Here is a 24,419-nt window from a genome sequence, read left to right on the forward strand (position 1 = left end):
CAAACGTTCACAACCGAGACAAATGATGAGATGAGAGGATTACAGGAAACAGTGCGATGACGAAACATGAATAAATAAACAGACACAGGAACAAACACAGTAAATACACATAATTACATTCAGGTTCTCTGCTATCACCCCTTTTCAAATGGGAGTTCCATTATTGTAATTTCCAATCTGCCCAGACTCAATCCAATCCGAGTCTGGATCTATATTCGCTTCATAAGTGCAAGACAACAAATATTTAAACAATAATAAAGATGAAAAGAATAAAAAAGGTGTCATAAAATATACTGGTATATAAAGAAGGATGCGAATATTCAAGCAAGAATAAAAATTTAAAAATATAAACGTGTAATAAAATAAACTGATAAGCAAACACAAATGCAAATATACAAACATGTATCAAAATTGAAATAATAAAATAAATTGCAATGAAATATAGAGATATACAAGCAAAACTGCAAAAGAATATACATGTAGATTATTTATTATTTTTTAATTGGGGAATAAAATACACAGATATGCAAACACCAATGCAATATTGAACAAGAATAAAAATGAAAGGAATACAATTCCTTAGAATAAATATATACAGAACCACAAACCAGCATTTGAGATGACTAAATAAAATAAAAGAATGAAAAATATATATGTTTGATGACAGAACACAATGCTTGCATCCAAATGATTACAATATGAATATGAATATTTGGAATGTGCAGGTAACAGAGACAGGATGACTGAAGGCTTCTAGGAGTATTATGGTCTGTAAAGAAGCCTTGCAGGTCTCGGTGTTGCTCTAACGTCCCCCTCCCCTCCTGTCCGCCCTCCCCAGGTTCCTGTCAGATCGGCTGGGCGTACTACTGCACGGGCGCCGGGGCGGCGGCGGCCATGTTGCTGTGCACGTGGCTGGCGTGCTTCGCCGGGAAGAAGCAGAAGCAGTACCCGTACTAGGGAGGGGGTCCGGGGGGCCACGGGCGGGAGACACCGGGGCCGAGGCCGGGGGTCAGACCGGCACGGCTCGGAACAGCCCGGGGTGGGGGGGCGTGGGGGGGGGGGGGGGGGGGTGGGGGTCGCAGGACGCTGCTCGGCCGGCAGCCACAGGGACTGTCTGATAATGCAGCGTATACTGTACACACACACACACGGCTTCTCCTCTTCTCCAGGGTTTTTGTTTCATGAAAAATAGACGGACCAATACTATTTGTATAATGATTATGTAACTCTCTCTCTCTCTCTCTCTCTCTCTTTTTTGTAAGAAAAGAGGGATTTTTTTTTTTTTGTGCGATCTTAGGTTCTTCGTCCGTTGGTGTAGTGCTCGTCTTCCCCGTGACAGAGCAAGCCGTGGTTTTGCTTCCTCGTTGCTGTGGAGTGTTTGTGTGTTTTCCTCCACGGCTCCTCTTTGCCTTAACCGCAAACTCCAATGCAATACTCCAGAGAATAAACAACGCACCACGGGCCCCGGTTCTGCCTTTTATTTAACGTGCTCTCTATCAGTTATGACTCGTGTCTGTTCATGTATTTTATCCTATTAGCACATGTTTTGTATCCTCGCTACTCGTCCACGTTATACCACGTCCTGTAAATAAATGTTTATGGAAATTCTGAGATTCCAAATGTGTATTTTTCACATAAAATGAACCGGGGGGGGGGGGGGGGGGGCACCCGGCTGCACGGTCCCTCCAGTCCATCCACAGCACAACCTGAAGCTTTATTCCCTTCATAAGACAACACACAATGAAAAATATGAATATTCTATTTTAAGCATAATCAAAAATATCGTCATACAAACAAGAATGCAAGATTAAAACAAAAAGGTGTCATAAAATATACAGATATGCAAACAAGAATGCAAATATTCAAAAAATATTAAAATAAGGCACAACAAAGTATACATATATACAAACAAGAATGAAAAAAAAAGAATTATATATACAGATAAGCGGACAAGAATGCAATATTCAAAATTTGACATTTTAAGAATAAAGTAATGTATAATAAAATATACAGATAAACAAACAAGGATGTGAGTTTAATAATTAAAATAATGAAAAATATGCAGAAGACAGAATGAGAGGCGTGCCACCGAATGATGACCATATGAATATGAATATTTGGAATTTGCAGGTGACATGTGCTGTCCTTGTTTATAATTATGGTCTGTAAAGGAGCTTTGCAGGTCGGAATGGAGGCAGCATGTAGCAGGAGGCAGGAGCAGTGCCCTCAGAGGAGTTTTATTATACTTTTATAGTATTTGCATTTCACACATTGAATTTAACTGAATAGGAGGGACATTGGGTTTTGGGCATCATGAAACGCAGTGAGCCGACCGGTGCTGCAGAGACTAACTTCTGTCTCTTTACTATGCAATCAAACAGAATGGATTTGTGAGCAAAACTTACCACACAGAAATCCAAAAATGTTTTATTGCAAGTAAAATAAATTTGATGAAAAATGTATTCACGCCTGGTGGGTGTGGCCTACGCTGAAAGATGGAGGACACATCTCTATTGTTAATAGCGAGAGAGGGAGTCTCCATGGACTCCAGAAGCCTCTCTCTCTCCTTTACCGACCATGGACGCTGCCGACGTGTCACTCGGATGGAGACCGGCCAATCGCGACGCGTCTTACATCTTTCGGCGTACGCCCCGCCCACCAGGCTCAGCTCAACAGCAAGCACAAACTTTTGGATTCGCGTGAATACATTTTTCATCAAATTTATTTCACTTGGAATAAAACATTTTTTTTTATTTCAGTGTGGAATGTTTTGCTCACAAACCCATTCTGTTTGATTGCATAATAAAGGGACAGAAGTAGCTCCACAGTGTGTGATGGGACTGGACGTGCAGAACAAAGAGGTGAAGAAGAACAAAAAACCCAAAACAACAAACAGCCTCTCTGCACCAGGAGGCGAGGTCTCAGGAAAGCAACGCTCCTCTACTTTCAGTCTTCCTCCCCCTCCTCCTCTTCCTCCCCCTCCTCCTCTTCCTTCTCCTCCTCTTCCTCTTCCTTCTCTTTCCTCCCCCTCTCTGCTCTTCCTCTGCCTCCTCCTCTTCCTCCTCTTCCTGCTCCTCCTCCTCTCTCTTCCCTCTCCTCTCCTCATGCTCCTCCTCCTCCTCCTCCCAACCTTCCTCCTCATCTTCCTCCTCCTCCCATCATTCCCTCTCCTCTCCTCATCCTCCTCCTCCCACCCTTCCTTCTCCTCTTCCTCATCCTCCTTCTCCCATCCTTCCTCCTCCTCTTCCTCCCCCTCCTCCTCTTCCTTCTCCTCCTCTTCCTCTTCCTTCTCTTTCCTCCCCCTCTCTGCTCTTCCTCTGCCTCCCCCCTTCCTCCTCTTCCTCCTCTTCCTGCTCCTCCTCCTCTTTCTTCCCTCTCCTCTCCTCATCCTCCTCCTCCCACCCTTCCTCCTCCTCTTCCTCATCCTCCTCCTCCCATCCTTCCTCCTCCTTTCGTTCATCCCCCTACTCTTCCTCCTCTCCCTCATCCCTCTTCCCTCATCCCTCTCTTTTTCTCTCTGTCCTTTGATTAACAAACAATCTGCAGCTTCGTGGAGATGCAGCTGTTGGAGAACACACACACACGCACCCACACACACACACACACACACGGCGCTCATTAGCACAGAGCCAGGCTCACACAGTGCACACACACTCAGCCTTCGCCCTTTGTTACGTATCCCTCTCTTCTCTCCCCCTCTCTCCCTCGCTCTCTCGTTCCCCCTCGTGCTCTCCCTCTCTTTATCTCTCTCTCTCTCCCTGGTCTCCCTCATCTCTCTCTCTCTCTCTCTCCCCCTCTCTCACGTACTATTTAATAAGTCAGTGAGCTCCTCTCCTGTGTTCCTCTCTCATCTGCTTCTCTGATGGATTCCTCCACTGATTGTTACAGACCTCGTCAGGCGCTGACACATCGGGGTCAGGTGGAGAGCCGCTTCCCGCACGCCCCAAATCCACTTCCCACTCAGGATGACTCTCGGGATGTGACTCCATTATTTTTATCGCTGCAGAGAGCAGCGATTATCAACCTTTCTCAGGTCAAGGACCCTGATACGTCAGACGATAATAGATCATAATGTATTTGATTAGATTAGACCATAATATATTACTTCATAAAGAGCGAGATACGATTATATTAGATCACAATAAATTAGAACATTAGAATGTTTGATCCACGTGAGTCAATAGACGCCATTCGATCAGATTTAGTCTCCGGGATCCGATCTGAGATCAATATTGTTATTGTTGGATCTGATTCAGTGTCTCTGCTCTCGTTCAGGGAGACACCAGTGAAACTAGATCCAAACAGTCCTCACCGGACATTCTCTCACGGTGCTGACGTTATGCACGGAAATGAAACAGAGTAACAGTGAAGTTCAACCAATCACGTTGCTGGGGACCCCAAGGAACCTCTGGAAGTTCCTCCTGGGGGTCCCCGAACCACTTGTTGAGAACCACGACTAGGCCAGTGGCTCTTTAAATAAACTGTGGGCAATAAAAATCATATGACCAGTCAACTAATTATTGGCAAAAAATTTTAATAGATATGACCGGTTTAATGTAATCCATGAATAGAAAGAGTAGAAAGTAAAATAAATAAATACATGAAATACAATAAAATAAAATTTAATGAAAATTATACTATAATAAAGTACAAATAAATAAATTGGACACGCAGCTGCTCCGTTTCCTGCGTGTCCCAGATGTACAACCATAATAAAATACATAACAGTCTATTTTAATCCAGAGCGATGTGATACAGCCTGGTCTGATTCCTTTTGCCTGCAGCTTCCTTCTGGGCGACTCGCTGCTGCTTTCACTCTGAAGACACAAATTATTAAAGGGTATAATTACTGCGTACTATTATTACTATCACATCGCTTGTACATTTATTTTACCCACTTGGTACTTTCGAATGCCGGGCTGGATTCTGGCCAAGTTTATTTAGAACACACACACACACGCACACACACACACACACACACACACACACACACACATTCCACATCTATGAGCATTTCATAGTCTCAGATGAGTTCATGACCAGAGCATCCAGAGGAAACCTGGTAAATATTGGATGAGTTTGCAAACGACAAACAATATCTATTTAGATGACATTAGATGAAATGATAGAAAATAATAGATTCGATAACATTACCTTAGATGATCAAAGATTATACTGCATCATAATAGATTCGATTAGACTTGACCACATTCGATTCTATCATAATATATTTGATTATATTAGATCATGATAGATTACAACATAAGGAATGAGAAAATAATTAAAATAAGATCAGATCATTATGATCTAATCATTATATTGATTTGATGACATTAAATTATATTACATCATAATAGATTGCATTATATTGTAATATATTAGGCTGTTATAGATTTGATTAGACAATAATAGTTTATCTGATAAATAATATAAATTATAGATCACGGTAGATGATATAGTTATTATAGAGCAATCATGAAAGTGCACTCCAGAGCAAACCTTCCATTGGATTCTTTGAGACCAATGAATGGAGACACAGTGAACCTCCACCTACCAGAGCTCCACCCACACAGAGCTCCACCTCCACCTCCCAGAGCTCCACTCACACAGAGCTCCACCCCCACCTACCAGAGCTCCACTCACACAGAGCTCCACCTCCACCTACCAGAGCTCCACTCACACAGAGCTCCACCTCCGCCTCCCAGAGCTCCGCCCGCAGACAGTTCTCTGTCACATACAGAGGATGTGGAGGTTCTATCTTCATACATTATGCATTATGCAAACACACGAGCGCACCCACACACACACACACACACACACACACACCCACTCACACACACACACACGCACGCACGCACACACACACACACACACGCACACACACACGCACATGCATGCACACAGTGTCAGGAATTTGTGATTTGTTGTGAAATAGCCCTCCAGCTTAATACATTCCTCTATTATTTCCCAGGTCAGGTTCATCAGGTGTATTTTCAATCCTCACCTGCACCTTTTGATTTTATATTCTATTGTAGTTTGATATCAGTGTAAAAGCTTGGCAGGCAGCAGGAGAGCATGTGATCCTAAAATTCAACAATGTTGACCAAAGTTGCTCAGTACAGAAAAGCACTATACAATATTTATATTTAAAGGCACAAATTAGTTTAAAATAAGCAGAGTAATCGTATTGATCCAGTGAAGGAAAGAAACAAAGTACAAGTTCAGTGTTACTCTTCTTCAGCAGCTTTTTCCACTACGTTCAGTTTTGGAGACTTTCAAAGCAGATGTCAATGCTTTTTATTCTGCTACTTTTATAACACAGTCATGTAACTTTGTTACTTATTATTATTATTATTATTATTATTATTATTGCTATTATTATTAGGGGGAACCCTATTGTAATTGTACGGCAGCTATTGTTAGTTGTTGTTATGAAAAAGAACCAAATATTCTCTGAATTTTGAAGCCTTACGTCTTGTTTAAACTTGTTTAAACTGTCACAAACACCTCGTGTTGCAAGTTTCATTCAAATCCACATACGGAGCAGACATTGACAAAAACCAAACAAATTTGACCCGAAATATTCAGTTGGTCTTGGTAAACTGAGACGTCACACGTCTCGTTCTAAAATGAAGGAGATGAGATTTACAGTAAGACGCTTGTGACGTCATCATCTCATTAGTTATGCATGTGCAGGGTGTGGCTACGAATGCACATTGGCACCATGCGAGCTAGTGTCTTCTCACCTGCTTGACGTGGGCGGGGCTTTCTGTTTGATATTTTATCCCTTTTTCCCTTTTTGTAAATATAAACTCATTCTGTTCCATTGAACCCGGTGCCGTGTCCTTATTTTCCTCCAGTCCTAACACACAAACTGTAGGAGTGGAAAACAGTCCAGAGTCCAAAACATTTTCCGTGTTTGTGACCTCACACGTGGAGTTCGCCTGCAGCTCCAGAGCAACGGGTCCGAATGGTGTCAGTTTTATTTTAGTCCCAAAAGTTAAAAAAGTGGATGAAATGTGTGCGAGGGACATGCAGTGTTGAACCCTTTGAATGGAAGCGTGTTGTTGGGAACTTCCACACGGAGTGATTTCCTTCCACAGAGACACCGTGAGGCAGGACTCTGTGGACTACAGGAAGTAGACAGGGACCTGACAGGAAGTAGACAGGGACCTGACAGGAAGGAGACGGACGCCCTCCCATTTCTAAGATAAAGTCATGAACCTTAAAACAAACAGGAACCTAAAACAGACTTAAATTGTATCCTTGCATCGGCAATTCTGCGTGTCACCAGGACCCGGAAAAGTCGTGGCGTCAGCCTGCGCTACGTTCGAGGGTAACTCGGAAAATTGTAACTTGTTTTGGACGTAACGCTGACGTAAAGACGAGCGACAGCACCAACAGAGGAGTCGACACTGGACCCAGTGTATTGCTGCCTGCAGCTATTTTTATTATTGTTATTATTATTATTATTCAAATCTTTTATATTTACATATATCAGCAAAAAAAAAGTAAAACAAAAAAAAACAGGACTGTAAATGAGTGAAAGAAATAAAGTTACAGCAGAACATCACGCAGTCGGGTAGATGTTATGCACTGTTACATCACGGGGACATGACGACTTCTGCGTGAGCTAAACGTGCATTTGATCAACGGTCAGTTCTGCAGGAGGTTCCTGGAATTTGCCATCGAGCGCAAAAAGCCACATGACGTCCCTATGGCTTTGTTAGTGTCTGTAAAAAGTTTCGCCCGAACAGGGACTTGAACCCTGGACCCTCAGATTAAAAGTCTGATGCTCTACCGACTGAGCTATCCGGGCTCTGCACGACCAGCTGACCTGAGCATGTTTAGTCAGAACAACCAGGCGGAGGACCAGGCGTGTTTCCAGGTCGTTTAAAGGGTCAGATCCAGGACCGACGTGCAGAGCAACAGCGGCTCCCAACGGCAAAACGACATTTTTATTCTATTATTTGTCAGTTTTGGCAAATCAAATAAATCAATACAATTCACTATTTTTTAAACCCAGAAATGTGTTTTTTTCTAACTGCTGCTCACAAAACATCTGGAAAAGTAAACATAAACAAAATCATCATGGAGTAGAAAAACAAACGCACCGATAAAAGAATTTCGGTTTTTTTTTCCTCCCTTAAATTCATTTTTCAACACATTTAACCACAAATGTTTATTTTTGTTTTTTTACTTAAGTTACATTTTGCTTAAAGTGCTGAGGCTGCGTTTTTTTTTACTTTTAAAATGTTGTTAACGAAACACTAATAAAATAATTAATATTAAATAATAAATAGGAGATAGTAAATAATAAATAATAAATAATAAATAGTAAATGATAAATAATAAATCATAAAATCAACTCAAAACGAATCTTACTTCCGGGGGCCACGCTGCTCTGCTGCCATCTGCAGGTCACTTCCTACTTGTGCGCGTTGACGTCACGGAGACGTAACACCAAAACACGGAAGTGGTTGGAGCCGTGGTTATGAGCAATAAATCACGTTTCGAGCGGCCGTGTGTTTTAACAAGTGGCTCAACATGAACGTGCAATAATATTCCTGAAACAGACGGAGCAGCATGGAGGGCTATTCTCTCCTGAAGGTTGTGGGCGAAGGATCCTTCGGCAGGGCGCTGTTAGTCCAGCGTAAAAACACTCTGGAACACTACGTCGTTAAGGAGATACAGCTTCCAAAGGTCGGCCGGGAATGATGCTACTCATGTGCACACATTCAAAGTGGAAATCCCTAAGAGTATTTTCTTAAAAATCCCATATTTCATACTTTATTTCGCTGGCACGTTATAAGAAGCAGCTACTTAATGTATGTGTGTCTTCGCATCTGCTCTATACTCTGTTTGCTTTGCTTTGTCGGTGGCGGAGTCCGCCACACGCACTGCAAGAATTGCAGTGAAGTCCACCCTAACCCAACAAAACCTCCTGGATTAAGACCTAGAATGATTCTCTCCAACCTGTTTGGCCAGGGCTGGGGAACCTTTTCCCTCTTAATAAATACGTATGCAGTGGCGCGACATAGACTGCCATGAACTATTGAGTAAAATGAATTATTAAAAAAATATTACTATTAAATACAGAAATGGGCAGTGTTTTTGTCTTGTTAATTGCTGTGAAATGGTACGACCAAATACTTTAATCCAGTCCAGGAAATGCGTGGTGGTGATTGGAGGGTGGTGTTGGAGGTCTCTCTCTCATCCCAGTGTGTGTGTGTGTGTGTGTGTGTGTGTGTGTGTGTGTGTGTGTATGTGTGTGTGTGTGTGTGACCATCACCTCATTTGGTTCATCCACGATGTCTGCTCGTGCTTTCCAGAACCTGTCAAAGGCGGAGACCTCCAGAAGAGAAGCCGTTCTGCTGTCCAAAATGAGCCATCCCAACATCGTTGCCTTCAGGGAGGCTTTCGAAGGTTACTCCCATAAAGTGCACATACCTGACATCTTGAGTCTTGTGATGTAATACACTGGTCCTCAGTTTGGTGTGTGTGTGTGTGTGTGTGTGTGTGTGTGCGTGTGCGTGCGTGCGTGTGCGTGCGTTCAGCTGATGGCCTTCTGTGCATCGTCATGGAGTACTGCAGCGGTGGAGATCTCCTCCAGAGGATCCAGAGGCAGAGAGCAGCCATGTTTCCAGTCAGTGACGTAAGCCACAACTTCCTGTCTGGTCGTGTCGTGTTTGCCGCAACGAGTCTGTTTATTTACACGAATAAACACACCAGCAAAACCTGTGTCTGAGGAACCTGTTTGGGCAAATGTTGCATTTCATAAGTGTGTATGATTTCATTGGAGCTCGGCGAGGATTCAATGTTAATGTTTGACAGTGATATTATAATAGTGTGGAATCAATACAGCATAATTTATCAACTTGTAGTTTAGACTTATATCGGTTGGAAGAGATGGGGCAAAGCGTCTCTATGAAACCAATGATCTCCTGGAAAGACTTACCGCACACACCAAAGAGCTTGATTTTGTAGAATTCCAAACATCAACCAGCCCTAACCTGAGAGCAACGTCCTTTTTCACAAGATGAATTTCTGTAAATAAAACTTATGCCACTTTAGCAATTCAATATAATATAATTGTATATGATGGATGATAATATGATATGATGTAGTAATTCTGCTTTCCTTTCTCCAGATCTTAAGGTGGTTTGCTGAAATGTGTGCAGGTACGCAGCACATCCACGCCAAACGGATCCTGCACCGAGATCTCAAGTCCAAGGTCAGTAGCCGACACAATTACCTGTGATTAATAATTGATTCGTTAATGGATTTACATTAATTTGTGAATGGATTTGCCGTTATCCCACACCCGGCCCGAATGAGGAAAAACAGTTTTAAAAGTCCAAATGTGTGCAAATAAACCACAGCAGTTACTTTTACAACAACATAATAATGACCGTTGTTTATGTTGCACATTTTACAAGATAAGTTACAAATTCTTTCAAACAAACATTGGTTTAAATAGCCCCGTTTTTTTTTAAGAAATAAAGACAGGAACACACGAGTAACATCAAATTAAGATAAAATTATGAAATAAAATGGTACTTAAAGTAATACAATTTAATGCAGAGCTAAAGACCAGATTAAAGACATGGCCATAAGGTCACACCACTGCCGTAGGATCTGTTTTGTATAAATATTGTAATTAAATCTTACAATAAATTAACAATTCAACAACAAACACCACCTCAAAGAATAATTTAGCAAAGCAGGAAGTGTAAAAAGAGGGAAAACAAACGCAACTTTTTGGGTTCCAAAGAACACCTCCCCACTGCTAACAGGGAGACAACCACACTGTGGCGTCAAAATAAATAGAGAAAAAGGACGCGCACAAACTGATATAATGAGATGATAGCTGCTGCAGCCGGAGCCAGAAAACAAAATGATTAAAAGTCAAGAGAGTGGAGCAAAAAACAACAAAGAGATAAAGAAGTGCGTCGCTCGCTCCTTCGTGGTGAAGCTGCTGAGGCTGCTGAGATAAAAACACCACGTTGTCTCCAGTTGTAAATAAATAATGTTGTGATCTCCCCCAGCTCACTGTTGTTGTTGTTGTTGTTGTTGTTGTTATTGTATCATCACTCCTCCGTGGTTTCCGCGTCCAGAACATCTTCCTGACAGATTCGGGAACCGCCAAGCTTGGAGACTTTGGCTCCGCTTGTCTCCTGAACAGGTACCAGGGGACCGGGATGAGCCGAAACCTTTCCCTCCTACAGTCGCTGGGTCGTTTAATCCGCTCCATGTTTCCCTTCTCTCTTCCAGCTCCAGAGCGTACGCTCGCTCGTACGTAGGGACGCCGTACTACGTCTCTCCGGAGATCTGGGACAACAGGCCGTACAACAACAAGAGGTTCACTGTCCTCCACCGCTGTCACTTCAAAATAATGTTATTTATCGTGTTATAACATACTTTCTTTTTATTTTATTAAACCTTTATTTAACGTCACTGAGATGCACGGTCCATTTTGTAAGGGAGACCTCCATACAGAAGGTGAGGCTTCATCTGAAGCACATTTGATAAGTGGTGAGTTCTGCAGAAAGTTCAAGTAAAAATGGCATTAAGACCCACGTGATGTGTTTATAGATTTGTTGTCTCTAAAAACGGCCGCCCGAGCAGGGGTTTTGTTTCAGAAGAGCTTCTAGGTTCATGGTCGACAAGTGAATGAAACAGCGTGTTCATCTGAAAAACAAGCAAACTGTGTTGACAGATGTAATACTTTCCACAGAGTGGACCCAGTATGTGGACAGTCGCCTGGTTTCTCTCATTTGGATCAGTCAGATATATTACATTTCTAGATGAATCTATACAGATCCTTAATATTATTAAATCTTTAATATTATAAAATACTTTATATTTATTTTATTCAAAAAAATCACTTTTTCTTCGACTTGCAATTCTAGAAATTTTAAACACATAAAACTTAGCAAAGCTGCTACGAAATTAGGCATTTCTGATCTCTGCTTTGGCAAATGAGATTTCAATGTGGCGTCTTCCTTGTTTTGCTGCTCGCCTGAGACGTGACTAACGTCTGGAGAGAGTGAATAACCTGTTTTGTGTGTGTGTGTGTGTGTGTGTGTGTGTGTGTGTGTGTGTGTGTGTGTGTGTGTGTGTGTGTGTGTGTGTGTGTGTGTGTGTGTGTGTGTGTGTGTGTGTGTGCTGCAGTGACGTGTGGTCTCTGGGCTGCGTCCTCTATGAGCTCTGCACCCTGCACCACCCGGTACGTCACCCTGGACCTCTACTCCACCCTAAGCCTCAACCCATTGACCACCCCCACCCTCCTTAGCTCTGACTGTGGGCCTCGCTCCAGAGACTGAGAATGAACCTCTGTGTGTTCAGTGCCAGCGTCAGCTGACGACGACAGATGACGACGACAGATGACGACGACAGATGACGACAGATGACGTCATCTGTCGTCATCTGTCTGTCTGTCTATCCAGAAATGAAATGTTGATGAATCAAGAGGTTTATCACATTGAGCCTTAACAAAATTCTACTTTAAAAAAATCTAAAATCCTCCTCTCCTTGTGGGAAATGTAAGATCATATCTCGTAATCGATTTAGGATGGGAAAATTGTGTATCGTGGTATAACGACAGATTGTAAGCTACCACAGAGTGTGAATCATGCCTTGTAACCAGCTGTTAAACAGGCTCAGCAATGATCTGTGTGAGGAACATTTCTGCTGATTTCCTTTACGATTGGCTTCCAAATCATTGACCAGCTCCCTGTTTTTTTGGGGGGGGGATCTCTATCTGCGTAACCCATTCACCTCTGTGTCCAGTTCCAGGCGTCCAGCTGGAAGAGTCTGATCCTGAAGGTGTGCCGGGGCTCGTACCGCCCCCTTCCCCGGGCCCTGCCCTACGAGCTTCACTTCCTGCTCAGACAGATGTTCAAGACGGACCCCAGGGACCGCCCGTCACTGCACACCATCCTCACCTCGCACCGTGTTTCCAGCCTCCTGAGGAAGCACCTGCCCTCACAGGTAACACTGCTCCACCACCAGGCTGGAATGTGACGCTATCATCACCCGAATTTCACATAATTTGTTTATGAAAATTAAAAATCCCATGTGGTTCATCACATGCAGAGAGAGAGAGAGAGAGAGAGAGAGAGAGAGAGAGAGAGAGAGAGAGAGAGAGAGAGAGAGAGAGAGAGAGAGAGAGAGAGAGAGAGAGAGAGAGAGAGAGAGAGAGAGAGAGAGAGAGAGAGAGAGAGAGAGAGAGAGAGAGAGAGAGAGAGAGAGAGAGAGAGAGACCTGCACAGGAGGACATCCTGACCGGCCGATGTCCTCTGAACGATGGTTGAAAATAACACCACAGAGCGACCCGGGTGAACCCTCCTCGCCCCCGCGCTGCCCTGGAGCGACACGCCGCTCTGTGGGATGACGCGGTGTCAAACCCGGCATTTAAACTTTACTCCGCCTCCGGGGGTCTTACACAACGGGCCCCCAGCTGGTGGTGGCGGGGGCCCACGTGGGATGTGACCCCTGACAAGCTGCTGTTGGTTCAGATGGTGCGAGAGCTGTTGTTGGTTCAGATTTAAGGCACCGTTTGGGTTCCTTGGCAGGCGACGCAGGCGGAGGAGGTGGAGGAGGAGAGGCGGAGGAGGAGGACAGGCAGATGGAGGAGAGCAGAGGGCGAGGAGGTTGTGACTCTGCTGGGACAGAAGAGTCTGATCTCCACGTCTACACTGGAAGGTGAAGCCTCGTCGTTCGCTGTGGCCCTGAGCAGGTTGTAACAAGCGCTGGGATCCAAGATGGTGCCAAACCACGTTGTACCACAAGGTGTACTGGTGTACAAACATTCAGGATTAGGATTAAAGTTTCACTGCCAATAATTCTATTCATTTCCCCCTTCCCCAAAAAAAGTCTAGGAATCATTTTTGGGCTCCTCGGCCAACTCCAAGGCACTAGCTCGTATTAACCAACTAGCTGGAACTAGCGGCTGTTTCCTTTGTGTGTTTCTTGTTTTTATGTCAATGTTCGACAAAAAGCTTCAAGAAACCTTCCGCAGGAGTTAAAGTACGGTGAGCAGTCCTCCCTGGATGAAGCACTGTTATTTTTGTTAATTTTCTTTACCATTGGTTGCAGAGGAGAAATGTAAAAAAAAAAAAAAAAAAAACCATCTCTAAAAAAATGAAGTGGAAATTGAGCTGCAGTTCCCTCGTGGCTGTAACTCTCAGGTCGCGTTAGTTTGTGGTAGTCGTGGTAATTGGTGGTAAAATGATGGAGAAATGACAAGAAAACAAAAAAAACCCTGTTCATGGGTGTTCAAAACAGTCCCTTCAGGATTTGCCATCATGCCATTGTAAGTCAGTCGCTCCGGATCCATCCATGTTAGAGATGTCATTCAGACCTTTTATTTCAAAATCTGCAAAGATAGATGGAGGTCAGTGGAGTCTGAATTCATGAACTGAGTGGATGACTGCAGCTGAAGCCAGGGACACGACTGTTCCTCTTGTGTTGACTCTGCTGTTGACACTTGGCTGGAGTTGGTGTTTGGCTGTTACTAAGCCCAAAACAAACAACACTTTGTCGCCGCTGCTCCAATCACATACAGCAGGGGTTCCCAACCGGAGGTGCCGGACCCCCACAGGGGGTCGGCAGAGATCTGAGGGGTGTGGCCTGCATGTTTCCTAGGAGTCAAATATCCACATTAGTGTTAGTCTGAATATAGATGATGATAATAAATGATCTGAAAACCCACAGATCTTTGTTATAATGTATTGTGTTCCCTAAAAAAAAACATGAACATAGAAGCAATTCAGACGAAAAAGAAAAGTATTGCTTTTATGTCTCCGAATCAGGTTTGATTTTGGGGTCTGACGTACCGTACAGTATGGAACCGTAAAGCTCCAGGCCTCCAGAGCTCTCACTGGAGTCTTCCTTGAGGCTCTACTCTGCTCTACTCTATTCTGCTCTATTCTACTCTGCTCTGCGCTGCTCTACTCTGCTTTGATGCGCCCTGGAAACCACAAGCTGTGTCTCCATGAAAAGGTGACGTAGCGCTGTGTGGATTCTCCTCTCCACCCCAGGAGCGGAAGGTTCTGGTCCCCACGGTGCAGTCAGCACGGAGCCCAGGGTTCGAAAGCAGTGGCCCGCGGACCCCCCGGAGACGCTGCTGAGGATGTTCGGGAACGCCTCGCTGCTGTCGACCGGGCGGACACGTCCCGGCCCCGCCCGGGAAAACACGGAGGGTAATAATGAAACTTAGAAGACAAACAACATGCAGGAGGAGCCGCACTTACCTGAACTTAACACCAACCTTGTGTCCCCGTGCGTTGGGCGGGTGTATGATGATGATGAGGATGATGATGATGATGATGATGATGATGGAGGCTGCAAAGAACAAAGAAAAAGACTCAAATGTGTGTTGAAAACTTTGTGAGGTTCTAACACATGCAGGGTGCTCTGCAATACCAACAACAAACTCTGCTTTTAACTTTTAGAAATACACGGATGGGAGTTTAGTTTGTGAACTCAACATTTGCATTTTGGCTGCACAAATGAAGTTTTAAAAACAGATTTTTAACTTTCATTGAGTTGTTTTATAAAAACAACTCCCCTCTCTTTGTTGTTAACACGACATGATATGGGTTCTACCAACTCAATATCTTCTAATTCGGCTGCAAAACTTGGCGCGTTATGGATGTACCTTACCTTCAAGAGGCGGACGTCCTCACAGGAGTTCTCATTTGGATGTTTTGCAACCAGTGATGTGTGATTCCGTCTCCTCCACAGAGGAGCCGAGCTCGGAGAGGAGGCCGAGGAGGAAGTGGGACAGAAATCCTCCCGAGAGGCTCCTGAGTCTGTTGGAGAAGGCCCAGTTCAACGCAGCGTTCAGAACCTTCACCATCAGCAGAGGTCAGAGGTCAAAGGTCAAATCGTCATTTTAACTCTCTGTCTGCGATCTGCCCTGCCATACAGTAGTATAAATCTGTTTTCCCGGTGTGCCGCCCCAGGTGCTCACCCGCTGCTGGGGCCGCTCTCGGGGCCGCAGGGCGATGACCTGGACGGCTCGGAACAGGAACAGGAAGTGGAAGTGGACGGCGACCGGATGGAGCCTCGCTCCGACGACGACGACACGTGAGTTCAGCTGCTCTGCCGAATCACAACCCTAACCCTCCACACCCATTATTATTATATATTTTTTAAATTATTATTATTATTATTATTATTATTATTATTATTATAGATAATTACTATTATTATTATTATTATAGATAATTACTATTATTTTTATTATTATAGATTATAAACTCACTCAACTCTGTTGTGTGTAGGTATTTTGACTGTGTATGGTAAATTATTTAAAGGCTAATAACTACAGTTACCTCAGATTAATTGTTGTTGTTGTTCTTAATTCTTATTATTATTTGAGTTATTTATTTGTGTTTTTTTAAATCAATCAATTCAAAGATTTATTGATACCAGTGAGCTGTAGGTCCTTAACAATCCTTAACTTAATAATGATAGTAAAAAGGTTGTCATTTTTTATTTTCTCCTTAAGGCCGTCAGATAGTGACAATAAAAGAAAAGCAAGCAGCAAAATCCTTTGACAAAATACAATAATAAAAGAATTAAATAAATGAAAAACAGGGTAAGAATAAGTGCTCGTCAGCAAATTCTTTTCTTATTTTTCTTAGTCTTGGATTTCACTATCAATAAAATACACAAAATAAAATATTAGTCATTATTGTTATTATTATTATTAACAGAGCAACCACTCAGAATTCATATTATTAGTATCATCAAACATCCAAACCACAATGCAGCAGCACCTCAACATTTCAGCATATTAACCGAAACACCCTGGGAAACAGAAAACTCAGATTCTACTGTTCTGTTGTTTTTTTGTGTGTTTTTGTAAAATGTTTATATGCATCTACAAAACTCTGTACGAGAGCAATAAACACCGCCGACACAATCCTGTGGGAACATCACAAAAAAATGTGCGTCTGCGGCCTTGTTTACATACGTGTTAAAGATGATCCGTGGCTTCCTGCGCCCGGCACTGGTGTAGCTGTGGAACCACTCCCACGTGTTACAGCTTCATTAAAAGTTCACCAAAACAAACCTCTCCTCAGCGACTTCGAGGAGGACTCTCCCTGCGACTGGATCCGCCACCTGGAGGAAACGCTGGCGGAGACGGAGCGCCGGGGACAGATCCAAACGAAGCCTGAGTAATCGGAGTCAGCGTTCCCCAATATCTGTCGCTCCAAGTGGGACAGACATGTGGACGATCCAGCAGCTTTTTAATGACGACTAGTTTCTGGGATAAATGAAGAAGGATTTACTGCTGATGTCTGACTCCGTGTGATGTTCAGGATTTCGTTTTCTACTGTATTCTCTGCGCTTCGACTCATTTGCTGTAGGATTTTGTACCAAAATAAATTGAAAACTATATCTTTAATCATTTGATTATCTTGTGTTGTTGTCTTGTTTGTATGATGTATCTTTCATCATGATTATCATTCTGAATTATTTCTCTCAATTTGATCAGGATGAATGTATTAAAACAACAACCGTAGAGAATTCCACACAATATTGAAATGCAGGACAATATCGGCTGATGAATGAAAAAGCCCATGTTAAGGAGTTATTATACACTTCAATTTAATTCAAATATATGATCATGTAAAGTATGATCAAACTTTAATTAATTTCAGGCCCCGCATCATGACAGATTTTCAACCTAAATGCCTCGTAATCCTGACGTGAGACAATAAGATGATGCATCGTGATCAGGCAAATGAGCGTGATGTCAAGATGTCATAATCAGTATTAAATCACCGCCCAGCCCTCGATGTTTTTGGGGCTCTGGCAGCAGAGGGATCATTTCCTTTGTTGTGCCAATGCTAACTAGATTTATGAGAGTAGAAGTAAATTAAATCACACTAATAAATGTAATTACCATCGGCATGACTCCTCCGTGCTCCCTGCCGTGGCTCTGTGCGCTGGAGCAGAGACCTGGGTTCCAGTCCTTCCGCATATGAAGACGCACAGGTTTTGCGTCTTTTCAGTTTTCGCCTTAATAGTCGTTATACAGCTGCAAATTTCAATCTATGTGATGTGTCTATCTGATTTTATTGATCCGGATACCGGTTTTTGTCAAAGTTCTCCTGCATCAGAGTCAACATTTCTGACGTTATGAAAGTCGAAGTAAAACTCTATCAAGCTCTAACTCTAAGGCTACCTCCAAAAATGAGTTTTAAATGTTGTTAAAGTTTGCCTTAAAAAGTATTAAATATAACTCAGAGTTACACGCAGACACCTTATGTAAACTATGAAGCCATTGAATACGGCCATGTTATAATTTTCTTCTATGATTACATGAAGCAGCATTGATCTTTAACTTTCAGGTTAAAGATCACCATCATCAAGTTTGCTGACGACACCGTGGTCGTGGGCCTGATCACCGACTGCGATGAGAAGGCCTACCGCGAGGAGGTGGCTGACCTGTCACTCTGGTGCCAGGACAACAGCCTACACCTGAACGTCAGCAAAACCAAGGAGCTGATTGTGGACTTTAGGCGTGGATTACAACCGAGGACGCAGGCGTCCTTGTGGGTTAATGGGACTTCTGTCGATAGGGTGAGCAGCTTCAGATACCTGGGAGTCCACATCACAGAGGACTTAACATGGACTGTTCACACGGACACTCTGGTGAGAAAGGCGAGGCAGCGTCTCTACCACCTCAGGCAGCTGAGGAAATTCCAGGTCTCGGTGAGGATCCTCAAGTCCTTCTACTCTGGAGCAGTGGAGAGCATCCTGACAGGCAACATCACTGCCTGGTTTGGGAACTGTACTGCCCAGGACAGGCGGGCCCTGCAGAGGGTGGTGCGTTCAGCTGAACGTACCACTGGAACTACCCTCCCCCCCTTGCAGGAGTTATACACCAGGAGGTGTAGTAGCAGAGCTGCAGGATCATGAAGGATCCTCATCACCCCAACAACGGACTGTTTCAGCTGCTCCGTCAGGCAAGCGCCTCTGCAGTCACACAGCGAGAACAGAGAGACTGAGACAGAGTTTTTTCCCGCACGCCATTAGAACTGTCAATGCTGACCTCACCAGGGGTCCTAACTGAGCCATACACTAGGCTCCACTACCTACTGTACTGTATGTAGCATACTGTACCGCATACTGTGTCACTGTTCTGGGTTGTTCGTGATGCCGTACTGTTGTATACTGTGCTGTATTATCTCAAACACTACTCCCTCTATTCACATTCACATGACACTTTAATTCACATGCCACTTTAATGCACATGCCACTTTAAATGCACATATCTGTATATACATAGGCATATTCCTTCTATCTATTCCATTTTATTTCAATTTATTTTTATTGTATTTTATTCTATATATTTTTTATCTTATTCTATAAGTATTCCACTTACTGTATTACGTTTTAGGAGTCAGTTAGTCGGTCTATTAGAAAGGAATTTTCTACTTTTTATTTTATTTTATTTTTAATTTTTTCCTAGGACATATTGTGTGTTATCACCGGGTGCGTTGCATTACATTTCACTGCATATATGTATGGAAGTATGTATATGTATGTGACAAATAAAAATCTTGAATCTTGAATCTTGGTATGAATGGACCTTGACATAATCTGGAAGATTGGGCTCTGGGTGGAAAACTGATCTTCCAACACGTCCTGTAAACCATAACTTTGACATGGAGGTCGATGTCTTTACCTTTTAAAGAGAGCTTCCCCCCCAAACAGCTTTGCTCCAAAGACAAAAAGCAGCAGAAGCCTCGGGGCACTTGGAAGTCCCCCTGGAGACACAAAGTGCTTCTGTTGTTTTTCGACGGTGGAGTCTGACGTTCCCCCACTAGGTGGAGTTGAGACCACAAGCCTTCGGAGTGGAAGCCTTTCATTGAAAGGTCTGGGGAAGCAGCTGGTGACCAAACCCAGACGGTATCTCGCCGCAATGAGAGCGAGCGGGCTCCAACGGGGTGTGGATGCTCCAGGCTTCCTCCGGCCGAGGCCCTGGTGGAGCTGAAGGCCTCCCAGGGATCAACTCCCGCGGGGGGGCCTTCAGCCCCTCCAGGGTCTCGGCGGTTCCTGATGAGGCTGGAGGACTCCCACCACGAGGAAGCCCGGTGACTGCTGCGAACCCCTTATCTTGGACGCGCACTGAATCCCCCCCCCTCCCCCCATCCCCCCATCCCCCCCAGGACGGGGACTGACTGTCGACCCCGGATCCTCAGAGTTATTTATCTCCCTCCCGTACCTCAGCGAGGACTTGTGCTCCGAGCGGAGCAGGAGATAAAGAGGCCCAGTCGCGTCCAGCGCCTCGGCCTCGTATCCCGCTGCTCCCTCCAGATACGAGGGTCCCATCGCTGTTCGTTATGGATTAGAGCAGAAAACCAGACACACACGCACACACACACGCACACAAGCCGATTGTGTTAATCAAAAAATATACACCACAAATATACCCCACACTGTCACTGTCACTGTCACTTTTTTTTTACTAGAACATTTTGAGGACATGATGTTTGGTTTCTCTGTTTTCCAACCTTGTTGAGGTTTAATAACGTTTCCAACCTTGTCGCTGTTCAGAGCGAAAATTCATCGAGCGTTAACTTTTGAGAAACTTACCACTCGGCTGCAGCGTCTCACATTCAGTCCAATGGGGCAAATGTTTAAGCCTTGAAAAACCTGAAACCCCCTTTGAATGCTCTTTTTTTTAATCTAGTTTTTAGTAGTTGTATCAGATATACGGCTTATAGATAATATAATTTCTGTCGGTGCATCCAGAGCGTGACGCTGGCTGCAGTAGGAGGCCATGCAAACGCCTTCTAACCTCTCACATCAGTGCAGATGTTGTTCAAGGAGCTGATTTGTTGCTGGTGAGTCAAGAAAACCCTGAAACAACTGGTGAAACGTGTCGTTACCTGAAACAGAACTGTTCTTGTTTGATTCCTGCTTTTGGTTTCCCCGTTCAGCTGCAGCCAAGCGCAGTGAGAAGCTGCGGTGGAGTGGGAAGTTCCTCAGCGGCTGAGCAACACGCTGCCATCAACAGGAGCGATGGAAACAACGTTATTACTTTATTACTTTATTACATTATTATTATTAACACCTGGGTTGAGGAGATAGAGAACCTCTCCCGGAAACAGAAGGGTGCCGTAGGCACCGGACCCCGTGGGGCCACATGGCGAGGAGACGGCCCCTCGCCCGCATCTCGTCGGACGCTGTGAGCGGAGCATTGCGGGTGATAGGGTGACCTGATGGGGGCGGTGCGGCTGGAGATGGCAATCTAGTTGTTGAAAGCAGGAAGGAAAGAGGGGGTGTCTGTCTGCCTGTCTGCCTGTCTGCCTTCGGACGTGTGTGTTTTTCGGTTCATCACTTGCAGCCGGGTTGTAATATTTTGCAGATCGAACTTTATGGAAAATAAGCAAATAAAGTGCATTTTGAGAGGCTGTGAGGCGGACAGAGCAGGGGTCAGGGAGGTTTCAGCGCTGCAGAGGTTGAGGACGGACTCCAGCGCAACTAGATTCAGTGCGACTTCCTGTCGCAGGAAGGACGCGGATCCAGGTCCGTTTGAATCGCAATTATAATGAAGTTAATCTGAAGAGGGTTTTCCGTTTGAATGTATTGTTCTCCGACAGAGGGAGGGGCCTTCGGGCGTGGTCACAAACACGTGTTTGTCCTTTTCCCCTTCCGTAAATGTCCTTCAGTGTGTTGATCGAACGACCGTCCGAGCCGAGGGGGCTGCAGAGCCTGCGTCCACGCCGCACTTTTTGGATCTGAAATGTTCGGATGTGGAGACGCTTCTGATGTGTCTCAGTGACGCCCTCACGGTTGTTCCAACGACTGTAGCGTGTGTTGTTCTGTAACGTGGGACTGGACTCAACTGTTTGTTTGGTTTTGTATGAATTTGAATATTAATCAAATATAAGAATCTGTTGGAAATGAGATTTTGATCTTGATGGTTTGATGAAGTAGAAAAATGAATTTCGACGTTTCTTTGAGGCGGAGAAAAACAGGGGAACCACGCTATGTTTGGTGGTACTGAGTTGCGTAGTACTGAATTGCGTAGTACTGAGTTGCGCAGTACTGAGTTGCGTGATACTAAGTTACGTGATACTGAGTTGTGTTGTGCCGAGTTCCACCTCGCGTGCAAGTTGCACCGCTCAACAGGAAATGTGGAAGTGATTTTGAGCTGACAGACTGATATTTACCAGCCGAGGAACTTTCGCTCTTGTAGGGGTTCGGTCTTTTTTTTTTTTTTCTTGCTATTCTAAATAAATATCTGATAGCAGTTTAAAAGAAACCTCTTTTCCCCGCTCCCCTGTAAACCACCGTCATGGCCTGGTCCCATCCCTGCTCCACTTCCTGTCCTATCAGCCTGTTTCTGCAGAACAAACCAGCAGCTTCCCTCCTTATCCACACACATCCAGTCGTCTGTCTGTCCTGGTGTCTGTGGTCGTGGCCTGGTTTTTGGACCCCGTCCCCCCGTCCCCCCGTCCCCCGCCTCCAGCAGGAAGAGCCCCCCACAGATGCAAAGTGACCCCTGATCTCTGTCTGGCTCCCAGCGACGCTTCCAGAAGGGTTTTGTGCCAGCAACCTTGTCTCAGTTCCCTTTAGCCACAGATTGGAGAGCTGAGCTCAGTGAATATCTGGGCTTTGGGTCCAAAAATATATGGACACAAACACACACATACACACACACACACACGCACACACACGCACACGCACGCACGCAGGCACACGCACACACACTCTGCAAACAATTCTTAAAACATTGTAAACAATTTTTAACAATTTTTTTTTGTAATAACCTACGCATCCATTGTTCTCCATACCTGTATTATTTTATACCTATCTATTGATCCTGTAAAGTATACATCTATTTATATATATATATATACTTTGTATATAAAAAGTGAGAGTGACAGTGTGCATATATCTACATCTATAATAATATTCTATATCCACAGCCGTCGTGGCAGCCGTACTGACACTTAACTTCCTGTGTATACGATCACATATTTTAGATTCTGTATATTTTGTTCATATATATATTTTTTATTTGGCTATTTCATTTTTTATTACTTTTTGTTTGGCTATTTATTTATTTATTTATTTGTTTTTGGAAAATTTCTCCCCTTTTTTTTCTATTATTTATGGCTTTCTTTGTGTATCTGACTACTTTTGAATATATATATATATATATATATATATATACATATATATATATATATATTCGGCTGCGTCGTCAAAGGGGCTTTTATCTGTGTGCGCGCCCTCCCTGGATTTAAATAAAGCTTTGGGCGATGGTGGAACATCTCTCCACGCCCTCGCTGGGAGGGGAAGGGGGAGCCCCCGTGACTCACGCTTCTCTCTCTTCTGTTTGTTCCTTGTGGTGGAGGCTCTTCCTGTTCGTAACCAAGCACTTGGACGCAGCGGTTCCAGCCTCTGTGCCACTACTGTGTGTATCAAAGCGCAAAGTTGAAATTTCAAAGTGTACTTTATTGTCGATCGTACCATGCAACACGTAATTACACAGAGGATCAAAATTGCTTTTCCCCATACTCCAAATGTGCAGTAGTATTTGTAACACACAACATATAACATGAAAGTGCAAAAAGACAACAACAATAGACACAACAACACAACAAGACTAAGGTTAGTCTTAATATACTCAAGAAGTCAAATGAGGTATGTTATTAAGGTAACAAGGTGCAGTACAAAGCTAGCAGCAAGATGATACATAGGTATACCAAGGGGATACATATGTATTGTAAAAATGTAAATATTGTGCAGTCAGTTGGTCTTTGTGGGTGTCGTGTTCATGTCGTGTTTGGTGAGTTTAGTAGTCTGATGGCCTTTAGAAAAAAGCTGTTCCTGAACCTGGTGGTATTGCACCGCATGCTGCGGTACCACTTGCCAGAAGGTAGGAGGGTGAACAGTTTGTGTGCTGGGTGGTGTGGTCCTCGATGATCATCATATACCACATTACCACACCAAATTGATATGTATTTATGTGTTTCTGTGAGTGATGATTCCCAATCCTCCGACGTGACCCTGCATTGTCTCCCTCCAGGCCTTTGCTGCGCGGGAGGGACAGTAGAACGGTGGAGAGCTGCAATGCATCAACAGGTTGAGGACCAGCGAGGGTTAAATTTGGCTCCCGCCGCCTCTCTGCTCCTCGATAACCCGCTGCAGACCTGGGCCTCCATTGTCTCGGCGTCCCCGGCGTGGAGGGAGCGTCCCGCCCCCCTGGACGGGTCGGACGTTGACCCCGTCTCCCCGGCTTCCTTCCTGCGGAGTCCATAATAGATCAATGGCAGCGGAGGGGACGGCCTCTTCTCCAGCCTCCCATCGCAGTCAATTGTTTTTCACTTTCATTCTTGTTGCTGCCGCCGTGGCCGCCAGGTTGACTCATGCTTCAC

General features: G+C 44.2%; 2 protein-coding genes across 3 annotated transcripts in view; both read left to right on the top strand.

Annotated features, from left to right (window-relative positions):
- LOC307235008 (LHFPL tetraspan subfamily member 6 protein) overlaps positions 1 to 976 on the top strand; it is a 45,856-nt gene extending 44,880 nt beyond the window's left edge. The window contains exon 4 of the mRNA XM_080006938.1: positions 839 to 976. Coding sequence (XP_079863064.1) covers positions 839 to 957 — 119 coding nt within the window. The 3' untranslated portion in view covers positions 958 to 976. The remainder of the gene's footprint in view (positions 1 to 838) is intronic.
- A 6,250-nt stretch (positions 977 to 7,226) lies between these two features.
- nek3 (NIMA related kinase 3) lies at positions 7,227 to 17,392 on the top strand. Of its 2 annotated transcripts, none has more exons than XM_080006342.1 (13): positions 7,227 to 7,336; positions 9,333 to 9,426; positions 9,558 to 9,655; positions 10,151 to 10,234; positions 11,118 to 11,185; positions 11,275 to 11,361; positions 12,175 to 12,229; positions 12,793 to 12,993; positions 13,578 to 13,707; positions 15,045 to 15,206; positions 15,751 to 15,873; positions 15,972 to 16,095; positions 17,097 to 17,392. In XM_080006342.1, the coding sequence occupies exons 2-13, from the start codon at positions 9,384 to 9,386 to the stop codon at positions 17,194 to 17,196; spliced, it is 1,275 nt and encodes a 424-aa protein (XP_079862468.1). In that variant the 5' UTR covers positions 7,227 to 7,336; positions 9,333 to 9,383; the 3' UTR covers positions 17,197 to 17,392. The 2 variants fall into 2 exon arrangements, with proteins under 2 accessions (XP_079862468.1, XP_079862467.1); XM_080006341.1 differs by lacking the exon at positions 7,227 to 7,336 and adding an exon at positions 8,494 to 8,703.
- The last annotated feature ends 7,027 nt before the right edge of the window (positions 17,393 to 24,419 follow it).

Source organism: Zeus faber (genome assembly GCF_960531495.2).
Source record: "Zeus faber genome assembly, chromosome: 9".
Classification (NCBI taxonomy): domain Eukaryota; kingdom Metazoa; phylum Chordata; class Actinopteri; order Zeiformes; family Zeidae; genus Zeus; species Zeus faber.